This window comes from Syngnathus floridae, chromosome 5 (genome assembly GCF_059516105.1).
Source record: "Syngnathus floridae isolate MCC-2025c chromosome 5, RoL_Sflo_1.0, whole genome shotgun sequence".
Lineage (NCBI taxonomy): Eukaryota > Metazoa > Chordata > Actinopteri > Syngnathiformes > Syngnathidae > Syngnathus > Syngnathus floridae.
The window spans coordinates 3,530,540-3,553,181 of NC_142417.1; the positions used below are offsets into that span (position 1 = coordinate 3,530,540).

At 46.2% G+C, this 22,642-nt stretch overlaps 2 protein-coding genes across 3 annotated transcripts; one reads left to right on the top strand and one right to left on the bottom strand.

Moving 5' to 3' along the window:
* The first annotated feature begins 527 nt into the window (after positions 1-527).
* Positions 528-3,506, top strand: paqr3a (progestin and adipoQ receptor family member IIIa). Its single transcript, XM_088375898.1, has 8 exons — positions 528-695; positions 1,206-1,419; positions 1,658-1,820; positions 1,930-2,085; positions 2,250-2,447; positions 2,536-2,626; positions 2,707-2,898; positions 3,006-3,506. Exons 1-7 carry the CDS (start codon positions 635-637, stop codon positions 2,859-2,861), a joined length of 1,038 nt encoding a protein of 345 aa, XP_088232024.1. The 5' UTR covers positions 528-634; the 3' UTR covers positions 2,862-2,898; positions 3,006-3,506.
* Positions 3,507-3,541: 35 nt separating this feature from the next.
* bmp2k (BMP2 inducible kinase) lies at positions 3,542-22,054 on the bottom strand. 2 transcript variants are annotated; one of them, XM_088375897.1, is made up of 16 exons: positions 21,210-22,054; positions 17,399-17,517; positions 17,016-17,121; positions 16,808-16,950; positions 15,829-15,950; positions 15,475-15,556; positions 14,005-14,137; positions 13,622-13,725; positions 13,469-13,548; positions 13,108-13,256; positions 12,275-12,459; positions 12,063-12,197; positions 10,696-10,886; positions 10,398-10,552; positions 10,043-10,150; positions 3,542-7,137 (listed from the first exon to the last, which is right to left on the bottom strand). In XM_088375897.1, exons 1-16 carry the CDS (start codon positions 21,352-21,354, stop codon positions 5,852-5,854), a joined length of 3,243 nt encoding a protein of 1,080 aa, XP_088232023.1. In that variant the 5' UTR covers positions 21,355-22,054; the 3' UTR covers positions 3,542-5,851. The 2 variants fall into 2 exon arrangements, with proteins under 2 accessions (XP_088232023.1, XP_088232022.1); XM_088375896.1 differs by having other exon boundaries at positions 10,696-10,892; positions 21,210-22,053.
* Between the last annotated feature and the right edge of the window lie 588 nt (positions 22,055-22,642).

A 22,642-nucleotide genomic window follows, 5' to 3' on the forward strand; every position in this document is an offset into this window, starting at 1 on the left:
TACTGGTTGAAGTCATATGAATTGAAAAAAAGAACGAATCACTTTAGGAAGTGATTCGTTCACTCTCGTTCACTGAAAAGATCTTTTGATCGAATTGTTCACTCACGAGCCAACACGATCGCATGACAGCTGATGCTGAGCTCCCATCGGGCAATGGTAACATTAGAGCCCCAACTCATATAACAACGTAAAACACATACATATTGTCATATAAAGCAGTTAACTAAATGTCTGATTTTTATGTTTTAATTGGCAAATATAAAAACAAGGAATAAAACACCAGACAAGTTTTTACATAAATGTTTATTAAAATAATAATAATAATAATCATAATAATAATAAGAGTTTTGTTTTACGGCGAGGTGGCACCAGCTTCAATGCGCATTACCGACATCTACTGGTTGAAGTCATATGAACTGAAAAAGACCGAATCACTTAAAGTTTTTCGTTCACTACCGTTCACTGAAAGGATTCGTTCTTTTGAACGAATCGGTCACTCACGAGCCAACACTATTGAGGAGGCGAGATGGGTCCTCTCAGCGATGACGTCAGTGCTGATTTGGAGACGATGGAGCTGCAACTTCAACGTCGTAGCACAGTATTTTAAGTTACGGTTCATTTATTTCAGTTTTAAATGTACAGCGGGTTTTATAAGACCCCAAATGGAACAAAGTGTACTTATGCTAAGTTGAAAGGTGAGTTAATCCTCATTTTTGTCGGCAGAACAAGTCGACAAATTAGCTAGCTTGTTGTAAAATCCCTAAACAAGACTCAGTCGTCTTCAAACTCAATTGGAACCTCTTGCCTTTCTTTACGTACTCTGTTATGATGGCGAATATTCAGATTAAAGTTTCCAGATAAGTTGGATCTTATGCGGCTCTGCGTCGTTCGCAAAGGGAGAGCAAATAGCTGTTGAATGACAACCATTGTTGCGCTTTTAGCAACTACATAGTCAGCAGTTGTTAAATTGAAATTTCCTTTTTTGGTTCCAACTCCGTTCTGATCATTGTTAAATGGAGGTGCCAAAAGTACTCACGCTGTGTACCTATATAAAAATACATTAACTTGTGTATCACAATTAAATGACGCTGGTAAAAGTGGAAATAGATAAATGCAAATTAAAAATCTGATGGCACATTTGCTCACAGTAATGCTGTTGAGATTCAACAACTTATTTTGCCGACCTGTTTTGTCTTGTGCCTTAGCTCCTAAGAAAGTGCCCCCCACCACCATCATGCCTCAGAAGAGTGCTCAGACCACCCACTACATCGAGCTGGGGGGCTACCAGTACTGGCCAGTGTTGGTACCCCGTGGGATCCGCCTGTACACCTACGAGCAGATCCCGGGCTACCTGCGCGAGAACCCGTACATCACGGATGGATACAGGGCCTACCTGCCCTCCAGGCTCTGCATCAAGAGGTGAGTGGCAGGTCGGGGAAATACTTGAGCGATGTAGGTCAGAGAGATTGGTAAATAGTTGGACTGATAATACATCACTCAGCTCATCTGTGAGACATCTGATTAGTTTTCAGGGTCAATCTGAGCTATTTGTGTAACTAGAATCTAGTTACTAGATGTTGGGTTCCTTAGACAAAGTACCTTGGCACTGAGACAAGACATTTATTTTTTACGTGAGTGCTGTATGTGTGTTTGCCAGCCTGTTCATCCTGTCCAATGAGACCGTGAACATCTGGACTCACCTGCTGGGCTTCCTCTTCTTCTTCTTCCTGGCCGTGTACCACATGGCACAAGTCCTGCCCCAGCTAGGGGTTTCACGCGAGGACTACGTCATCTACTCCGTGGGACTCTTCTGCTTCCAGGTTCATGTTTCCCTTGCCTTAAAAAAAAAAAAAAAAAAAACTGTGATCACACCTGTAATGCTTATAAAAGAGGCTGTCAAAAGCTAACCTGTGACCGCTATGTCTCCAGCTGTGTCTGCTGTGCTCAGCGGGCTACCACGTGTTCCGCTGCCACCGCTCGGAGAAGACGGGCCGACGCTGGATGGCGCTGGACTATGCCGGCGTGTCGGTGGGCATCCTGGGCTGCTACGTGCCCGCCGTCTTCTATGCATTCTACTGCAATAACGTGAGCACGCTACCAATGTTCACCAGGAAATAAAAGTGGATTAGTGACAGAGACAATTCTGCAATTTTCTTTTGTTGTTTTTCTTTTTGATTCGTGATATGAGATTCTCATATTTGTTGCTTTTAAAATTGCTTAAAGGACCTTTCTTTTTTGTTCTGTGTTAGTACTGGCGTCAGGTGTACCTGGTTACAGTGCTGGCAATGATCCTGGCTGTGTTCTTGGCGCACATCCACCCCAACTTCCTAAGCAAGCAGTGGCGCCGGCCTCGCCGCTTGGCCTTCTGCGCACTGGCGTCAAGCGGCCTGGTGCCCGTCCTGCACTTTGTCTACGATGCCGGTGGCTTCTCCACGGACCTCGTGCAAGTGAGCGAGCGCTTGTTGCTGTCATTCCTATTTTCTCTCTCTGTTTTTTCTTTTTCATTTTAATGCTGTCGTTGCTGGATTTCCTCAGTCTTTCATCCCGCGCGTGCTGGTCATGTATTTGATGGCGGTGTTGGCGCTGCTCTTCTACATCTCCAAAGTGCCTGAACGATACTTCCCAGGTCAGCCATCACAGCGGGAATGGCGAGTGTGGTAAAAAAATGAGCTTTTGGGCTAAATTGTGTCTACCGTGTCTCTTCAGGCCAGCTGAACCTTGTGGGCTCCAGCCACCAGCTGTGGCACGTGCTGCTTCTGCTCATGTTCTACTGGTGGCACCAGTCGTCTTGTTACATCATGGCCTACAGACATAGACATACATGCCCCGCCATTCTCGTTGGGACCAACGCACACTCCTAGCCTAGATGGAAGATGATGACATGCTTTTATAGTCACAGTAAGATTAGACTGAAATGCCATGCTACGCTCCTACATGACTATAGACTCAAACAGAATACAAGAAAACTATTCCAACCTTAGACTGGTCTATCTATTTTCTTACAGAAACGGCTCATTTGCCCCCAGCATGCACCGCTGCTGAAGAGCGCGCCGGTTCAGGACAGGAGACAACGGCCACTACATGACATAGAACGCTGCAAATTTCTTTTGCGGTCAATGATGACATTAACTCCAAAATACCATCAGAAAATGTTGCTGCTGCCACTGACAAGTTAAAAGCTAATTTTGTCCTTGTTAGCAAACAAACAAAAGAATCACCTTATAGTACAACTTGACTATCCCATGATGTCCTCGACTGGACTATTATGAATCTGGACTATGCTAGATTGACTCGTCTATCATAGTTATTGTCTCTAGTTCCACTTGGGTCGTGTGCAATGTTCCCCTCTTTGTGTATTAAGTGATCCCTTTGCATCAGTATCTGCTTGTTTTTTTTGTAAGCATGAGTACATGTTTAAAGAAACAAAGACTTATTTCATGTAGATAAACTTCTTTTGTATTAAATTATTCTTGTGTAACTCCAAATAAAAAGTGTGAGGTAAAGAATGAGCTGTGTTGTGATGAGCAAAAATATTCTGTCAAATTTCTCAAATAATATATTTGAACTCAAGCATTTTCCATTCATAATTTGAAAAAAAAGAAAAACATTAGCCTGCAAATATTGGATTGTGTCTTACAATCAAAATAGAGCACTTGGGAGAGAGTGGTTGCAGAAACGTTCCAAATTAAATACACACACACACACACACAAAAATCACCACAGTTCCCAGAGCCACCGTGAGGAAAAAAAACGATCCCTTCTGGTCCATGGTGACATGCATAGAAAAGAAGGGGGGGAGGCCTCAAGAACAAAACAAAAAGTGGTTAAACTTTTCCCGAGGTACTGTGCAAGCAAAGGCTCTCCCGTATAGAAATGCTAGTAAGGCTTTGCGGTGCGAAATACGTACAGTGGTACCTTGCATTACAAGTTTTGTTGTTTGCAATTGCTCAAATAAACAGCATCTCTCCTTGCTCACGTGCGAGGACATTACGGTACCTTTAATACTCCAATTTTGGCTCACAACACAAAGTAAACAAAAAAAAAATAAACATGCGAAGGCTTGGAACTAGAGAAACTTTCAGGCACTGGTAAGTCAAGGTACCACTGTCATACAAAGAGCGTACGTGAGCGGAACAGTCGCACATAAGAAATCACAGTTTGGAGAAGGTCGCTTCTGCAGCATAAAAACAGCTAAAACGATATGCAAACTCCAGAGTCCCTCCACAGGATTTAAGAGGTGTCGGCAGTGTTGGGTGCCCCACCCCGCCCTTAGGAAGACTTGCGTGTGAGTGGGTCACTTATTGGTGAAAGCCGGTTTGGAAGATGTCTACCACAAGTCTGAACATGAAGGGAACTATACGAGGGATTAGAAGCTGGAAGTTAGCCGCCTCTTGTCCCAGATCTTGGGAAGCACCTTGTCCATGGTCTTATAGTTCCCCGTGAAGCGCAGACTGGGACTATCCAGTGGTGACGTTTCACATGTCTGTCTTAGATTCAGGCAGACAAGGAAAAACAAGACCCAAAATAATTTTATCGACAGTAAGTGGTCTTGGCAATCTTGCTACTGCTTCAGTGGAGGCAAGAACCCCAAAGTCCACCCTTGGTTTTACATTTCTGGTGAAGACACCCCACTGGTGGGGCCCAGAACATCAGGATTTTCCAAAAGCAGCGCCTGGGAGTGCTCCCTGGTGGTCTCCAGGTCCACATTGATCTCAGAGAAGCCTTGATACCTTCACCCAGGGGAACCCAAAATAATCTTGGCAGTCTTACATCCTCTGGTCAGCATGTTTCGGTGCTACATCCTAAATAAAAACAGACTGGTCGCTCAGCGCAATACCAGTGGAAGAGTGGCACATTTGAAATCACAACTGGAAGGTTGCTAATGGTTCTTGAATATTACAAAAAATCTTGTCCCTAAAGACCTCGGCCATTGGTTTGAGAGAGTAACTCGGGATTTGGCATTGTGGAGTCCTGCTTATACAACAAAAATGATGGGAATTGGAACAGTTGTGCATTAGATATCACAGTAGGAGTTTCTCAAATGTAGCGAAGGACAGTGCACCAAAACTTCCAACTGGCAGTGCCTGTCTGGCACCCTGTGGGCTTCGCAAAGGGATCCAACACAATCTTGGGTCCGTGTAAAGTGGGCTTGCTGGTCGCTACGTCCAGTACATTACAAAATCACATTTGTTGGGTTTCTTAACAGGTGCACCACACCACCCAGGACTTTGCACTGAGGGTGACTGGATCACCCCAGCCTGGACATGGACCCAAAGGGTTCCGAATAATCTCGACAGGAGGTCCACGAGCAAACGGTTGTCGTTAACCTAAATCCTTAAATCATCACTCTGTGGTTTTAAAGAGCCACCCAAGCATGCTCAAGTCAGAGTGTCAAGGTACCGCTTGCTAAATAAAAACATTTGGGTCACGAGTGGTGGCATCTTCCAAGTCAGTTTATCGGCTTGTTAGGCTCGAGATACCGAGCCTAAAAAGATTTCATTAGAAATCACAGTTTGTCGGCTTGCCAATGTTCCTCGTGCACAGCAAAGGACGTCAGCCCAAAGACATCCTGTCTATGGTTTTACTTTCCCCCAGTAGAGGACTGTCGTGGTGGCACTTTTATAAAAAAATAAAATAAAAAAACTACGATTTGCAAGTGGTCACACATTAAAAATCAGAGTTTTTTGGGTCGCTCACGTTTCTCTGGCGTTAAAACAGCTATGTGGCTTCCAAGGCCGTTTCACAGGATTTGAGTGGTCTTAGGAAGTCAGACGTTTGTTCCACGACTGGACAATCTTAGGGGCTATGTGACAACGACCTGTCATAATTGAATATGAGCGAGATGTGGGAGTCACTGCTTGGATGGAAACGGTGCAGCGCCAAAGGGGTCCAGTTCCAGCGACTGCTGCTGAGGCCCAGCAGAGACCACCACTTCTGTGAAAGGCACAGCCCCAAAATCGTCGGTGGTGCTACGATCCCCGTGAAGAGCCACTGCCCAGGATGTGCCCAGGTCACTCTTGCTTTCAGGGAGGCCCCCCGGGTAGGCGCCTCCGTTCCGTCCTCCGTCCTGAGGGTGGAAAGGTTTAGCTCCAAAGGGGTCCAGAATCTCATCCTTTTGGAGTTGGGTACTGTTGTCCTTCCCTTCTGCAATGGTCACATCCACGCTGATGTTCTCTTTAGAATCACTTGGGAACTCGTTACTACTCTGTGAGTCCCGCCGGCCCACTTTCTTGTGCCTACGGACCCGCTCTGGGGTACGGAATGTGGCTTTGGCAGGTTTTCCACTTTTCCTTCCACCCGTGGGGGTGCCGTGGTGCCGCTTTCCGCCGCCCGTCCCGGTGGCATCCTGCTTGGTTTTCCTTTGGCGTGATGACAGCTTCTGGAGGCTGCGCTGTTTCAACCTCTGTTGCCGCGGCGAGTCCTCTGCGGATGGTAGAAAAATGTCTTCGGCGCTCCTAGATGTGGTAGGAAATGGGACGCCTGGCTGGAAGGGGCTGAAGCCAAAGACGTCCACGCCCTCGGGGGAAACGGGCGGAGTCTGGCCACTGGTGTTCTTGGAGAGATTCCGGCTGAACGGCGCTTTGGTGAAGACGTCGAAATCGTCAGCCGGTGGTTGTTCGAGGCTGGCTTGCCGGAAAGGCGCCTTGGCAAAGATATCTCCCACCACTGAGTCCCCGCCAAGGAAGGGAACGGCACCAAAGACGTCCACCGAGGCCAGGGAGTCCCGAGGGTCCATCGGAACTGGAACAGACTGGCCTCGATTCCCCCGCTTGGTAGCAACTTCCTTCTGTGAGAGGTTCTTCGCCTTGTCGTCAGAGTCCAAGCTACACTTGTCATCGTCTTCGCCGTCTTCTTCAGACTCCATCAAGAGGGGCCGCTGGCCCTGATTCTCCGGCTCAGTGTCGTCGCCATGTTCGCTGATCGTGCCTTCGTACTCCTCGGGCTCCACCAGCTCTTCCTCCTCCTCACTGCTTTTTGGCGAGGGAGGATCAGACTCGAAATCGCTGTCCGAATAGTCGGCCCTCCTGATGGACTTGTGCTCCTTGGCTGTCGGAACTGGCGACCGATCGTCGAGAGAAGCTGGAATGGAAACGACGACTTCGGGTTTCGTTGGATCGCCTGCTGCTACATTGGAACCTGCCGGAACAATACAAACGTTCAAGTCGGAGAAGAGGAATCCCCTTTTTGTCTTTGAAAGAAAATTGCAACATCTCGAAGCATGAAGACGAGTTAGTGAGTAGTTCTTCACTAGGAATCGATTCTTACACTAAGCCCACCCGTTAAAATCAGGGCCAGCAGCCAACATTGTGCGCCACAAAATGTCTGCATTCAAAGTAGACTACGTATTTACGTTGCGCTTTACTAAAATGAAGAAAAGCTTGCGTGTCACTGACAATACCTTGGTATTAAAACTAAAATGTGCATTCTTGTAGCTGAAGCTACAGAAAAAATATCTTACCTCCATCAGGTCCAAAAAGTGTCAATGTGGCCGCCGCTTGGTTGTTGGTGTGATATGGCAAAAACTGCACGAGCGACCCGTTTCCACAATTCATTGAAGCATCAATTGGAATTTTTTTTTGCCGTGACCGTCGACGGTCGTTCTGCATTTCTTCTGTTTTGGTCAGTTGGTCAGCAAGATTTGATTTTTAAAAAATCAATAACAGTTCAAGATTGTTCTGCCTTGATGAGATTTTTAGGCTGAGATTTTTGATTGCCACTTGTTTGGCTGGACTACGCAAGTACATGGCCGACTGCCTTAAAACGGAGCCTGCAAAACTACATGACAGAACTCACCAAAACGTTGAAGACAGGTAGCACATGCACAAGATTTGTCAAAATCACGGCGGAAATGCGCAAGCAGTACCGCTTGGCTTGCTGCTTTTTTGTTTATTAGTGGGATAGTGAAAAAACTACCAATTATCACAAAAGAGTTTGGGATGTTTCCGGTTTGGGAGAACTTTATGTCACTTATTGCGTTACTTATTTTTAATGTCCGCTGTCGCTTTTCATTTCAGGGATTAGCAAAAACGTTTAACCGTGACAGCAGAACGACAGCCAAGCTAGCACGTCAGGAACATCTTGCTTGTTTCAATGTATAGTGGTGGAACATTAAAAAAATAATAATAATTCAAATTTTCTTGATTGTTTGTCTTGTTTTTCAATGCGTTTTATTTCTCAGTAACATTCTGTAAGAAATACAGCCACACTCACAGTAGGATACAAAAATTTTTTTACAACCAAACAAAGATGGTGTCTTCTACAGGCCACGTACCAGCTGCAGTATGTTTTCAAAACATGTAGCTTTTTCTTTTGCTTGTAAAAAAGGGGCAAAAGCAAAAAACCCTGAGACAAAACGAGGGGGAAAAAAAAAAAAATGAGACGCACAAATGTAAACAGCGACATGTGGGTTCATCTATTGGGTTGTTTTCTTCTAGAATCTTCCACCAGTACACGTGAACAAGATGTTTCTGAGCGTGGCTGCCGGACGCATGCGAGGAGGAGCGAATGGTAGTAAAAATAAAAAATAAATGTAAACGGAAAATTAAAAAAAAAAGCGCAGAAAAAGCAGGTGCTTGAATGAGAAAAAGGTGGGACTTACCTTTGAGGGTAAAACGTAAGGGGAGGGGGGGGGGAGGGATTAGCAATGGTGGCGAGCACTGCGCTGGCAAACCAGAGCCCTTTTAGGATTGTATGGACAAAAGTGGACAAGTACAAAAAAATAATGTCTTCCATTCATGTGCCATCAGCCAGTTGGAATTTAGAGCGAAAAAACGCATCCGTTTTGTCATTGGCGTGGTTGGTCCACTGAATAAAATGATGCAGCAAAGGCACTTCATTGCAAAAAAAAAAAAAAAAATGCTCCAAGATGCAACTTTGACTACTGCGCAACGGAGCATGTCACAGTTTTTAAAATTAAAACTCCACAACCTTTTTTAGGAATGCATTGAGGCCAATGAACTTTTCCCTCCTATCTTGTTTGAAATTTGCATTTGGTTTTGTCATGCAAATTTTTGGTCATACGTGTACGACTTCATGTAAATGAGCACTCAACTAAATCGCACAAAGACAACAAGCACATTTAACATTTAGCATAGCAGTACCACGCTGATGTGGTGGCGCAAAAGACGGTGATCGTGTATTACGAACGAAAAAAGAGGAAAAGTTGCCGTTCACTTTGAGAGCAGGAAGAGGCACACGAGCTATTATTGCTCAGCGGCGGCCTTTCAAGTCACGCGTTAACCTGAAGCTCGCTGGAGGAGTTTGTCGTTCGCGACGGCGGTTCCGTTTGTTGAATACTTCACGTCAAGCTGTACTGGATGACGTGCACATGTGCGATGTTTTTAGCTGCGACGACTAACTTTAACGACATTAGCGTGCTTGTATATGCGTATTGCGAGCTATCCGAATTTTGCTAATTACTATAGCGAGCCTGGTATACCCAACAGCTCAAGATGACAATTGTGGCGAGACAAATCTACAAAATCCTTTTTTCAAAAATGAATTACATTTTGTTGCCAACCAACAGGGCATCTCGGAATTTTGACTGCGACCTTTCGTACCGACTAACTTACTAACATGTACTTAAACGTAACAATTCACATTGGACGGTGATATCTCACTTCACAAATAATGTTAAGGCCGACAAAAGCTGAACGAGGACGGCCATGCGAGCCTGATGCCTCTTTAGCTTGAATAGTCCTGGCTACATTCTTCGGTGGCTTTTTTCTATTTTTTTCGATGAAAGATCATCTCTTGCTGCTGACCTATAAGGCTGATTGATTACAATGAAAGCAGTTGCCGTGAAAATAACCAATACAAATAGTTTAAGTAAAAAAAAAAAAAAATTATATGAGGCGCTTTTCTACACTCCCCAAAGGAGGCGCAAGTGAGCTGACGTAGCGGGAAGACGAACAGAGTTAATGTAGAACCCAAGACTCTCCCGTGGATGGTAGGGGAGGTGGACGTTCTGGCTCCGAGAGGGCCAGCGGGTTTGGGGACAGAGGGGTGGGGGTCCTTGCGGCTGATACTCCTTAAGACTTGCCTGCGCTGGCCACAAAGGGCACGGAGCCAAACAGGTCCTCGGTCGGGAGGGGCTCGGCGGATGGGAGTCGCTCAGCCTCCGTGCTGGCTCTTCTCTCCGCAGGGTTGTCTGCACGGGGAAAATGAACGTTGGTACGTGCCGTTTGTCAACTGTTGAGGTCCTGACGCCAGTTTGCATAATGCTGTCGTCTGTCTCTCTCGTTCATTTGAATAGCACAATGACACAAATACCTCATAATACTAAAAAAATGACTTCTCAGAGCCACCCCTGTTCACCGCCTCTGTTTGATGTGACAGGTGCGCTTTGTAATTTCGGAGCGAGCGATGTTTTCGTAAGCGAAGAAAGAGTCACTTGCTTGCTCGGAGCATGTCAAACTCGCGGTCGATCAGCTCCTCCTCGGTCAGTTTGGAGAAGTTGTCCTCGCCAAACGGGTTCCAGCGAGACATGTCGGGAGGGTGGCTGGCACTCAGGGGGGGAGGGGTGATGCCGTCCGAGGCCAGCGCAGGCGTTCTACACGGGGGAGACCAAGTGGGCAACAAAGATCATTTACTTACTTTAATTCTTTTTTTTTTTTCAATACTGCCTTTTGGCTGTCATACCAAATATTTTGACACTCCTTTCCCAAGTTCTAAATAATAATCGTAGAAGATTACCTGGGATTGTTGTAGGCTGGCTCTGCAGGCGAGGGCGCCCCCATGTGGGCTGTCGCGGAAGTGGGTGTGGTGGCATTGTAGGAGCCCAGAGGCACCTGGAACTCCAGTGGGGAGGACATGTAGGTGGGGAGATGATGATGTTGTTGTTGTTGCTGTTGTTGATGATGATGAGCAAAAGCCTGTTGGTACTCCTGCAGCTGGTGAATGGGTTTGGGGAGAGACAAAAGTGGACGGTGGCAATGATTTGGTGGCACATGGCGAAGAGCGACAAGATGGCGTAATGCTGTTAGAGAGCAGTTCTGGATTAGGGAAGCTAGGGTGAGGGGGGGGTGGCAGGGGAGGTAAGTGACGAGGCGGCCAAAGTCAAACAAAGTCAGCTTGGCTATTTTCTTTTCCATTTGGATTTGTTTTAGATAATTTTCGCCTTTTTTCACTTGTTTTTTGAAAGGTCATATTTTTGCGTTGTCACATCTGCATATGGTTTTTGGTGTTTGTTATTTACGTCTGATTTCCCCCCTCAATTATTTGTCATTACATTTTACTGAATTATTATTTTTTTCCTATTTAATAGTAAAACGAATACCATTACAGGTATATTTTTGTTAGGTGTCTCTATTTGATTTTAGTTGAAATTAAATATTAGAGTCACTTTCCTTAAGTTTAGACAATTTGGTCATGTTTTTTTAGTATTTTCTCTGAAATACTTCTCTAATAATTATTCCATTTTTGAATTCAAAATTATTTTTTCAACATCTTTGTTAAAATATTTCTGTACCATTCCTTTAATGGATTCCTACATTACCGTGTTTCCCTGCTGATTATTTTTCTGTGTTGTATTTCAGCCAGTCTCGACGATAAGAAAGAAAATCACATCGCCGGCGTTTGGGGGTTATAAACTGCACGTCGTGCGAACTTGGCGGCATGCCGAGGGTGGGAGAACCCACGCAGGCTTTCCACCCTCTGTTCAATCCCTTCGCTTTGGCCGCCTCGTGGCGGCAGATTGCCACCCGCCCGAAACAGATGGCGAACGTTGGCGGGAAACGCAGCGAAAAATTGCCGCCAGTCAACAGTTAAGTCTGAGCGTCTGCTGGCGGCGCCGCACTTGACGGGCGCGGGAGGACGGAGACGGCCTGGCGTGATTCGTGTCGCTATGCGACTCGCTCATGTCGTACATTCTTGCGGGTATATTTTTTTGTTTTTCCTCTATATCTGTCTGTTCTATATATTTTTCTTATTTTCATCACAAATGATATAACATGCAAGATGACTGTGTGAAAGCACATTTTTGGATTTGTGATGGCTTACGGCCACATTAGATGCGCCAAGTTTCCCTAAGCTATGCGGAAATGGACGAACAGCCAACTCACCATGGCGGCGTACTGGGCCTGAGCGGCGTGAGCGACTCTCTGCTGATACGTGGACTGCTGCTGCTGCTGAAGCTGCATCATCATTTGCTGCTGCTGCTGCTGCAGCTGTATGGATTGCTGCACGGCCTGTTGGTACTTGGGGGGGCAGGGGAGGGGGTGTTGTTTCAAAATAAGAACTGAACTCACAGCAGTGACGGGAGCGGTGAGGTTACCTGGAGGTATTGGAGTTGCTGCGCGTTGATGTGTTGCTGCTGCAGCGCTTGTTGGTGTTGGTGTTGTTGGCGAAGCTGCTGCAGGCGCAGGTCGCCCGGCTGCAGCTGCTGCAGCACTCTGTGCTGCTGACTGCCAGGCTGCTGCTGTGGCTGCGCGCAAGGCTGTCCTGAACCAGGAGTGGGCGCTGCCAACACAAATCACACCGGTGCTGTCTTTTTACATGATTTCTTTGACTGTTATTTTTGTCAGTCCCCCCCCAATATCAAAATATATTTTTCCCCAAAATACTTTTTTTTTTTATACATACGTATATGCTATTTTTTTTAATACATTTACTCTTTGCTAATATTTCAAATTATGTTTGACTCATTTGTTGTAAAAGTCCAAAATATTTTTTATCTTTTTTTCAATTTTTATTTTAATGTTTTCTACAGTATTATTGAATTTAATTTAATTTACGATGCTTTTGAATCACCTACTATCTGTGCTTTTCCAAATAACTCAATTTATTCTGTGTATTTTACACCTCAAGTTTACTATTGTCACTATTTTTATTTCTTTTTAATTTCTCAATGTTTGTGCATAACATTTTTACAAAATGGATGGACAGCCCTCGCCCAGTATTTCTGTCTTTTTTTAAACAATATTTACAACTTCTATTAATAGTTGTTTTTGTCTGATATTTGCAGTATCTCTGTATTTTCCACAGAATATTTATTAATTTTACGCCTCTTCAACAACGGATGGGCGTAAACAATGTAATGTACCCTTAAGACCAGCAGGAGGGGCTAGTTTGCCTTCTCTTCTTGCAGTGTTTTGTTTTGGGACGCACCTTTCTGCCCATTACTGACAGGCGCAGCAGGCGCCCCGGTAACCTTGACAGGCGTGACGGTGGCGAGGGGCAGGACGTTACTGTTGGCCGCCTTTGGCCTCTGTCGGGGGGCAATGGAGGTCTCCGTCGGGCCAACCGAGTCTCGTATTCTGAATGAAATAAAATGATAAAAATATCAGCAGTGATTTTAAATGGCTAAAGACGTTAAACGTTTTAATGGGGCCCAAATTAGGACTCTACAACCACTTTGAGTAGGCTTAATGATGCTTTTGTAATAATTTAGTCTATTTTGTCCAATATCGATCCATCTGTCCCTAATTATTTAGTATTTTTCCAAAGGTGTATATTTCCCATTCAGTACCTTGCTTTTGTCATGCTCTTCTTGGCGGCCGCCTCGCTGGCCGTGAGAGGCTCCGGTAATGACGTGGGGATGGGAGAATTCTAGAAAGACAGTCAGTCATTCTCTCAATGGGTAAGAACTGGAAATAAAACACACAGTCTGTCCTGTACTCACAAAGATATTTGGCACGGGACAGTCTTTTCCGGCAAACTTAAAGGCAAAGTAGGACACTTGGTAGATGTCTGGTCTCTCCTCCTGGTCTGGTTCGAGCATATATCCTGCAGGAAAGCGTTCTTGTAATTACAGAGGACAGTGGGGTGCGTTTCTGCTTTCGGCCACTAGTCGGAGCCATTGCTCCACTCCAATAAGGGGAAGTGAGACGAGTGGAAAACAAGCAAGCAGACAAAGTCGTGACTGCTTTGAACAGGCTCGACTTGTGGACAGACAGATAATTCACGCATCACAAATAAGGCTGAGTGCACAGATTAGCTTGTGAAAACCGTATAAGCCCATATTCAGCTCAATAGGCAAATGTGAATACACAGAAAAAGACTTACGGATTAAGCAGTGCAACTTGAGGGAGAACTTGGAGTTGTCAGGTACGATGAAGGTTCCGTCGCATATGGCGACTTGACTCTCCCCGAACGGAAGCGTGAAGAAACACAGCTTGTACAACAAGCATCCCAGTGCCTGCAGAAACAAACATTTGACGGTTAGAAAGTCTGCTTTTGATATGGACGCATTTGGGCCAGAGCTCCTTGGAAACACACACATCGGTCCTAAGAAACTTGCTTCAAAACAAAATGTCAGACTTATTTATCTATCTATTTATTGCACGTGCAGTACTCAGGACGAGTTCCTAATGTTATGGTAGAACATCAAGTGGGGCTTTTGGGCAAACCTATGTGAGACTTTAAAGGACTCTTGGAAATGACCCCAAAACTCAAAATGGCTATTTTTCGGACTATTTTCTTTAAGGATTTCCTCATGATGGACACGCCTCCCAAACGTTTGTTGCTCATGGCAAATGGCTTCAGTGGCTGTGAACACAATTCCAGGCACAATTGGAGCCACTCAGCTATTCGTTATTCAGCTAGCGTGCCAGCCAGTGACTTTTCCGCCCTGAGCAATATGGCCGTCCAAACAAACAAGTCTGCAGGCTGCTTATGAATGATGCAATGAAATGTGCTAACACTGCAGTTTAGAGAAAACCCACTTTGGAATCCTTCAGTTGCCTTGAGGGCTTCCGGTTGAGCGCTCGTCGTGTTGTGCAGCTGACAAACTCGTGTGTGTGTTTGTGTGTTGACACAAGCTCCAAACATGGAAGTGAGCGTGCTGGCGGTGGGCTGACAGGAAGTATGGCGGTGCTAGAGGGAGGACGCGCTGTTTGTTGCCCAACTCTTGTCTCATCTAAGCTAACGAAGCAGAACACCACTGACTTCAGTTGCTCGCGAGGCCACACCCCTTAAAAGGCACACTTTTAAAAAATACCTACAAAGGGTAATTCGGCATTACGAAGCAAATTCAATCTATTTTTACGTTTTATAAAACAGACTGCTATTTTCCTGTTACACACATGTTGACAAATATACAGTGCCACTTTTTTGGGGGGGGGGAGAGTGCGACAGATTAAAAGCCTTTTAATGAATTATTGGACATGGGAGTGAAAGTCAAGTTGCTCTCACTTGTTACTCTGGCTGCGCTCCAAAAGCAACTTTCAGCTTCAAAACAAAGTCCGCACTTGGGCCTCATTATTGCAAAAGGGATTTCTTACATGGTTGTCGTGTAATTTTTACGAGGGAGGGACACAAAGGTGACCAAGAGTTGGGCGAGGCTGCAGGGAGGAGGAAGAGGAGGAACCTGTTGGGGCGGAGTAAACGGCAAGAAGGACAAGCGGGACAAACCAGCCCTGAGACCGAGAGGGACGGGGACGGGGGCGAGATATAGAGCGAGAGAGAGGGCGAGAGAAAGAGAGACGGGGTGAGAGACAGACAGAGAGCGAGAGAGACACACACACGTAGACGTACCCATATGTCAGCCTTGGTGGTGATGGCTTTTCCCGCATACAAGTTAATCATCTCCGGCGCCCGGTACGACAATGTCGTGTACCTGTTGGCAGTTAAAAGGAGGCGGCAATGAGTGACATTTTGAGGACAACGCAGTTTACTAATTTTCCGGACGTAAACGTGACTTTGAAACATGCCATGGCTGTAACTACAGACTAAAAAAGGTTACGGTTCGGTTCCACGTTTGCTACGGTGAGCAAAACTGCTTATTTTTTGTCTGAATAAGTGCGGATGAAATGAGAATGAAAACCAAAACTGGAATAACACGTTTGAAGTGGTTCCTCAAGCGGAAGCGAGACAGAGCACGTCACTCACTTGCGTATCTCGTCCTCCACGGCGGTCACGCCATCTTTGAGCGGCTGCAGAGCTTTGTGGGTGGCGCTGCCAAAGTCACACAGCACGTAGCTGCCCTGATCGTTGAGGAGGATGTTCTCCACCTGCCGAGGAGGTTACATGGTCTGGAGGAGGCATTCTTATGCTCACCGTCTCCTTATGAACACACTGCCTCCCACATTCTAGAAGGACTTGACTATATCTAAGATGGCCGCCGCTTCACACCAAAATAGCAGACTGCATGTTTTTGGGTATGGCTTCTTCAGACTCTTTTGGGCATCAACTCGCCTTTTAAATGGCTCCTTACTAAGCGAGGGCTGAATTTTCTCAAGCTCTTGGAGCATTTTTGAAGCCATGGGAAAAGCTCCAAAAACCAAAACCACTCGAAAAGTTCTTGTGTCTCTTTTCAGGCATGGTTTCTGGAGAGCTTTTTTGTGCAGCTTGTAAGGACACGCCTACCAAATTTCACACTTCACTTCTTCTTCCCAAATTATTGCGTGATGACATTGATGTTTCAAATTTTATTGCAAATCATCACGCGCCACCAACAAGCTACGCATGATCAAATTAAATAATATCTAATGTTTAAATCGACTAGCTGAAGGACTGAAAGCTGTGCCACTGAGATGAGAAGGAGGAGCAGGCAGGAGGCTGCTTGGGGCTTTCTGCACCGGAGGAAGGAAATAAGAAGACGAGCTGGCAAAGGAAGCGGGAAGGGCGCCGGAATAATCCGCAAAGTGCTCGTGCTGACCAAGCACATTTCAAAATTCAATTCATCTCCGTCTGGAACCGGTGCACACACTTCCGCCTTCTGTTTTGAGTTCCATTTTGGGGAATTAGTTCATGTGCTGTTGCTAGCCAAAACAGCAGCACGCAATGAAGGCGTTTCGATTTTTTCTAAGTCAAACATAGACACGCCTGTTGGCTCTCACTCTGCGCGGTTGAATCAAGATGGCCTTACCTTGAGGTCCCTGTGGATGACGGGCGTCTTGCATTGGTGCAGCCGCGCCACCGCCTCGCACGTGTCGCAGAAGATGCGCAGCACCTCGGACTCGCTGAAGCCCACGTTCAGACGCTGGTTCATCTGCTTCACCACCTGGCCCGCTAAAACGCAACGACGACACACATGAGCCTTGGCGCCATTTCGCGGACAGGACGTGCGGACATACCTTTGCAGTACTCCATGAGGATGAGGACCTCCCACACGCTGTCCGATACGGTGTTGACGGCCGAGTCCAGGTAGCCCACAATGTTCTTGTGGCCTGACAGCTCCTTCTGCACGGTGCATATTGACAATAGCGACAACTAAAAAGCTTGCGTGGCCAATTCTTTTGGACAAAATGGCCGTCCGTCGGTGGAGACAAGATCTCAGTTCCCAACCAATGTATTGTAGCGGATAAAAAAATACTTAGGCCACTGTAACAAGTTGGTGGGGTTGCTTAATTTGTAGAAGGTTTTCCGTTGACTGACGACCAGAGCGAGCATTTGAAATGTTTATCGTTGGACCATTTGACCGGACGTCAAAAGTGTGAACGTGGAGCATGGCGCTCACCATGATGGTAATCTCCCGCTTGTGGACGTTGAGGTCGGGCACGTTGTTGACGTACATGCGCTTCAGGGCGCAGCGGATGCCGCTGTGCGTGCGGGCCAGGAAAACCACCGAGAAGCCTCCTGCGCACACACACAAACAAAACGTGTTGGACAGGTGAGCTCCATGCTCCAAAGGTTTGTCACATGCTCGGCCATTACAGTCATCCGATTGGAAGATTTCAATCATCCAAATTATACAGTTCAAAACCATTGAAATCAATTGAATCGTAAAATTAATGCAACGGTCGCGAGCGAGAATCCCGTGAAGTTCGAATTCCAGGTGGATGGCATCGCAGCAAACGACTCGTTTCCAGCCCGAGGCGGTTTGTGTGAGGCCAACTGTTCCAGGATCAGGTTCTCTCAAAATTGCCGCCGCTAGGTCTTTATCATCGCTCAAAGTCCACTCCGGCCACAAAACTGGAGGGCAGGGGGGGGCCTCACGCATTCCAACGTTTGAGACAAAGGAGGTAGCCCTCAAAACCCCGGCCGAGCCCTGGACCGCACCCTTTGAAGCGGCGGCAGTGACGTTAGCGTTGACCCAGGAAGCAGAGTGACCGCCGCCGCATGCACGCTGACGCCAAGGAGAAAAACAAAGAACAGATTCATTCCCCTGCCTCGTCATGGTGACTTGATTAGCAAACATCAGCCGCGCATCGTACAAGCCGCTGCCAAATACACACTGCCAATCAGGAGGCCAGGGACGTTGCACTGGAGACTGGTAGAGGAAGTGGACCAGTAAAAATGACCCAGTTTAGAGGAGTCACACAAGCTCACACTATGGAAGATACGAAACTCAGCGGAATGATGCCCAAGGTTCCCAAGCCGCCGGGTTCCATGCCACCTCACCTCGAAAATGGATTACCAACCTTTTGGTCGGCAATTAGCGCAGACGACTTTAGGATCAACGAAATCCTCAAGAGATTTGCTATGATACGGGATAATCTGCACACAAAAAGCGGCCGTGGATAAAAAAGTTGAGGTGCGAGGTGAGCTTGGGCATTTTGATTGTGATGTCGCCCCTTTGAGAGTCCAGTTAAATGGAAGACCTGGCGCTTGACAAAGTGGGCCCAGTCTGCAAAGGTGGCTTCAGGCCACCTGCCCGTTGACGTTGCGTTCGGACCTTGACAAGCAAGTCTCAGCAGCAAAAAATTGCGGCCGTCTAAAAATAGACACTAGGCGTGGTGTGTGTGTGACGGAGGGGGGGTCTCAGGAGAACATTTTTTTTCACAGGCAGCCGACACATTCAACAAATGGTAACGGCGGCCTCAAAGCAGACGTTTTACCGTAAACCTTGACGCCGTGTTGTTGTCATGGCAAATAAGTAGACATTTTTAGGCCAACTAAAAAAAAGTTTTCATATTTTTTTAAGCCAAAAAAAACCCCACTCATATTTCAGAAGTACATCTTGAGTTCATGAACCAAATGTTAGCAACTGTTGGCACCGATTGTTAGCATCGGCATGTAGCTCCGCTCCGGCTTTCGGGCTAGTCCCGACTGGTTCGTACTCAATGAGTGAGCACAAAAGGCGGCGATGATGCCCGTCACGGGAACACAGGCTGCGTTTTTGTTTGTTTGTTTTTTTTCCACACTGGCATTCCTTGACAAAAGGGGCACAATGTGAGCATTCAGCAGGCGTACAGTATGGTAATCGCGGTCATTGGCTACTTTTCTATGGCGCCCAGGAACGGACAGATGGCCAGAAGTGTTCCCTCGGAACATCAGCATCTATGCGCAAGACCCACAACCAATTCTGCAGCTAATTGTGTCAAAAGGATTAAATTAGTTTTTATTTAGACATACGAAGCAAGCAGACTTTTGTTTTTACAATTACTGTAAAATAAGCAGTTGCAAAATGTAAACTGCCAAGTTCCTTGCGAAGTTTCTCACAATGCAACACCTTCATAAAATGTCTTTTTATTGATAACGTTTTTTTATCATATTTTCTCACTGTTTTGCAATTTTAGTATTACAACAAGAGCAACTTTGGGCAAATCAAATCACTTCTGAAATGAAGATTTAACGGCCAAACGGGTATCGAACGACCAGACGGCGAGCAGTCGAAGGTCAACGCTCGGTGGCAACCTTGTGATTTTCATTCAAGCTCTCAATGCCTCAAAACATCACATGAGCTCTGAGTGCAAGCAACAAGAGCAGCTGCACTCTTCGGCGTGTCCGAGACGAAGGAGAACGATGCTCAGGAAAATAGGGCCACTTTGCTCCAGTCAACCTTTTTCTTGCGCAAACATTTCCTAATACAAAAAGCTACTTTTTTTTTCTTTAAAATGTTTGAATTGAATCCAGTTAACAGATGACAATCCTCACGGAATCAAAACTTCTTATCAATACAGGCCATGTCACAACTTTACTCGAGCAAAACTACTTGGAAGAATTGCAACTACTTGGACAGAAATGCATGAAAATACAACTTTTTCACATAAATATTATAAGCAAACCAATTACTCATTTTAAAATATGGTGTCTAACGACTTGAGTGGTTACAACAACAAACTACTAAGTGGCTATGTCTTGGGACAAAAAATACTTTGGGTGATCATTCAAGTAAATTTCAGATGACACCAGTAACCTTAGCCCTGATGCTAATGCTAACACAACAACACAAACCCGCTGTTGGGTTGCCAGGGCAGACGCCCTTTGTTTCTTTTTGCGATACTTCTTGCATTCTGTAACTTGACACTCCTCCAAAACAGACTACCAAGATGAGCACTTTTTGGGCTCAACTGGCCACATCAAGCCCAAAAGGGGCTGGGAAAAGGGAAGCCGCTTGCGACAGGCTGCCACTTCCACCTGCCACTCCACGCGTCACATGACGGAAACGCAGCATGACTTCTTTTTTGTTATCTTTGCCATTGCATTGTAACATTTGTGACTCGCTTCCTGTTAGGCTACCAAACCCAACGGAAATCTTGTCATTTGCAGTTGTGACCCTGTTGCGAGGGGGAATTACAGCAGGCGTCCGAGATGCGGGAGCACATACATCAGCGGGCCCGCTGGTCAAACTTGTCGGGTCACGTGGCCGCATGGCATGACTCAGGGCCGGGAAGCGAGCGGGAACAGGTTTGGCAGGTTGACAAGGTTACATTGGGACAAAAACATGATGGGGACGCTAAATGAAATGAATCATTTGTGTTTTTGAAATTGAATTGAGAAGGATGACTTTTTTTTTGGTAACACAAACTATTCTCCTTTTCCCTCTGGTTAAAACCCGACGATCCAGGCCATAGTTTACGCTCATCAAAATGATCGCAACTTGCATCATTCATTTACAGCTTTATCTTTAATAAAGTTGAAATTTCTGTGGAAAAAAAAAATCTTACATTCCCTTTAAAGTTTTTTTTTTAAAGAACGTTTTTAACCTTCAAAATGACAACTTATCTTAAATATCAAAACTTTATTTTAAATTTCTTAAAGCCAAATCATAACTTATGTTCCCAAAATATCACAACTTGACTCAAACAAATGACAACTATCTTCTTGACTGCGTTAGTCTGTGCAAGTCACACGTCCTACCTCACTGTGTGTGCGTGCGTGTGTGTGTGTGACTTTTTATGGTTCAAAAGTGTGTCAAAGTGCAGCAGGCTGCTTGTAGTTCAAGCGAAGCTTGACAAAGTGGCTGTTGACATAAAGGGGCTTGGGCGTTGTTATCAGGGGGGGGGGGGGGGTCCTTAGTGGACACTACAGTTGCTGCAAGTTTCCTAAAGTTGCAAAAAAGTTGACGTGTGTTTTTGAGAGACGGGCGTGTCTAGCCAACTTACCCTCGGCTACCAGCTCCTCCACGGTGACTTGATACCGGCCGACGCCGAACACTTTCCCGAAGTAGCTGTTGAGCCCGGAGCCAGAACCGGACGCTCCCCCAGGGCCTCCGCTCTCAGACTTTGGCATTCTGGAAAACTTCTTCATCTTAAGTTTCTCTTTAATGAGGCCTGCCAAAAACGGTGCTCACTTGAACTCTCAAAAAAAGGTGGTGGTTGGGGGTGCAGTCCTATCTACTTATCTCCAGCCTTCTCTCCTCAGCCACGGAGCCTCTTCTGGCTCTCGGCATCGGGTAGGGAACCGCTGCCCGACTCAGACACTCAGTCAAGTCGTGCGGGTGACAGCGTGCACAGACCAATAGGCAGACAAGCTGTGTAGGCTGCTTAGCTTAGGCAACACTAGCGGCTAACTCGCCTGGGCGCTGCGTAAAAAAATATTTTAAAAAAACTGCGAGAAAACGAAGAAAATTACAGAAATGTATCCGTATCAAGGGGTTGAAGCCTCCAGTGGCTGTTTTACAGGCAGCCGAGTCGTCCTCCGAAACGGTGGCGGCAGCGTCGCGGGGCTTTCCACGCCGCGACGAGGCGCGCTAGCCACCAGCTAGTGAGCCAGCCAGCCAGCCTTCAGGCAGGCAAGCTAACAGGCGTCGTTCAACAGGAATATCCTCCCAGCCGGTGGAGCCTCAAGCAAGGCACAGGCGGCGTGGGGCAGGCTCGTCGGCAGCTCGTCGCTTGTTCCCCGCTGCCATTTTCGCTTATTCGTGGCGGCTCAAGTCGTCAGGAGTACGCGGAGAGGAGTCCTCCACTCGAATAGCGGAGTGGTGGACGCGGGCCACAGTAATGCGCTCCGAGTGGGCGGCTGGCGGGGTTGGCCAATGGGAGACAACCGAACTTGAGGTGGCCACGCCTCCTCTCCCTAGTTGGCTAGTAAGTTAGCAATGAATGACATGCCGCAGAAAACAAAACAATAAAATAAAATAATGTCATTTCACCCAATTGTGCTACTGTACTATATTACTCCAACATTAATATTTATTGCGGGCGGGAGTGAGTTAATATCGCAAGAAATAAGATGTGATTATGATAGTTAGATTTGTTTTTAATAAACAATTTTCCTAGACTTGTTATAAATCTCCCTGTTATGCAAATGTAAAATCTACATTCAAATTTTTTCACTCTCCATGCCACGCCACGTTATTTTGCCTCATACTTCTATTTTCCAGCATTCTTTACTGCCAAACTTGAGGTGTGGGGGGGGTTCCAGATGAACAAAAAGGAGGTCAGAGATGACGAGGGAAGCACATGTGTGACATTACATAAGAGAGGCGGGGCGTAGCCAGGTCACATGACTTTAGTCACCCTTCACGTGTGCACACATTTCCATCCTGTATCCTGCAAAAAAATGGGAGGCAGCTCCAACATGATGTGGGCGATGG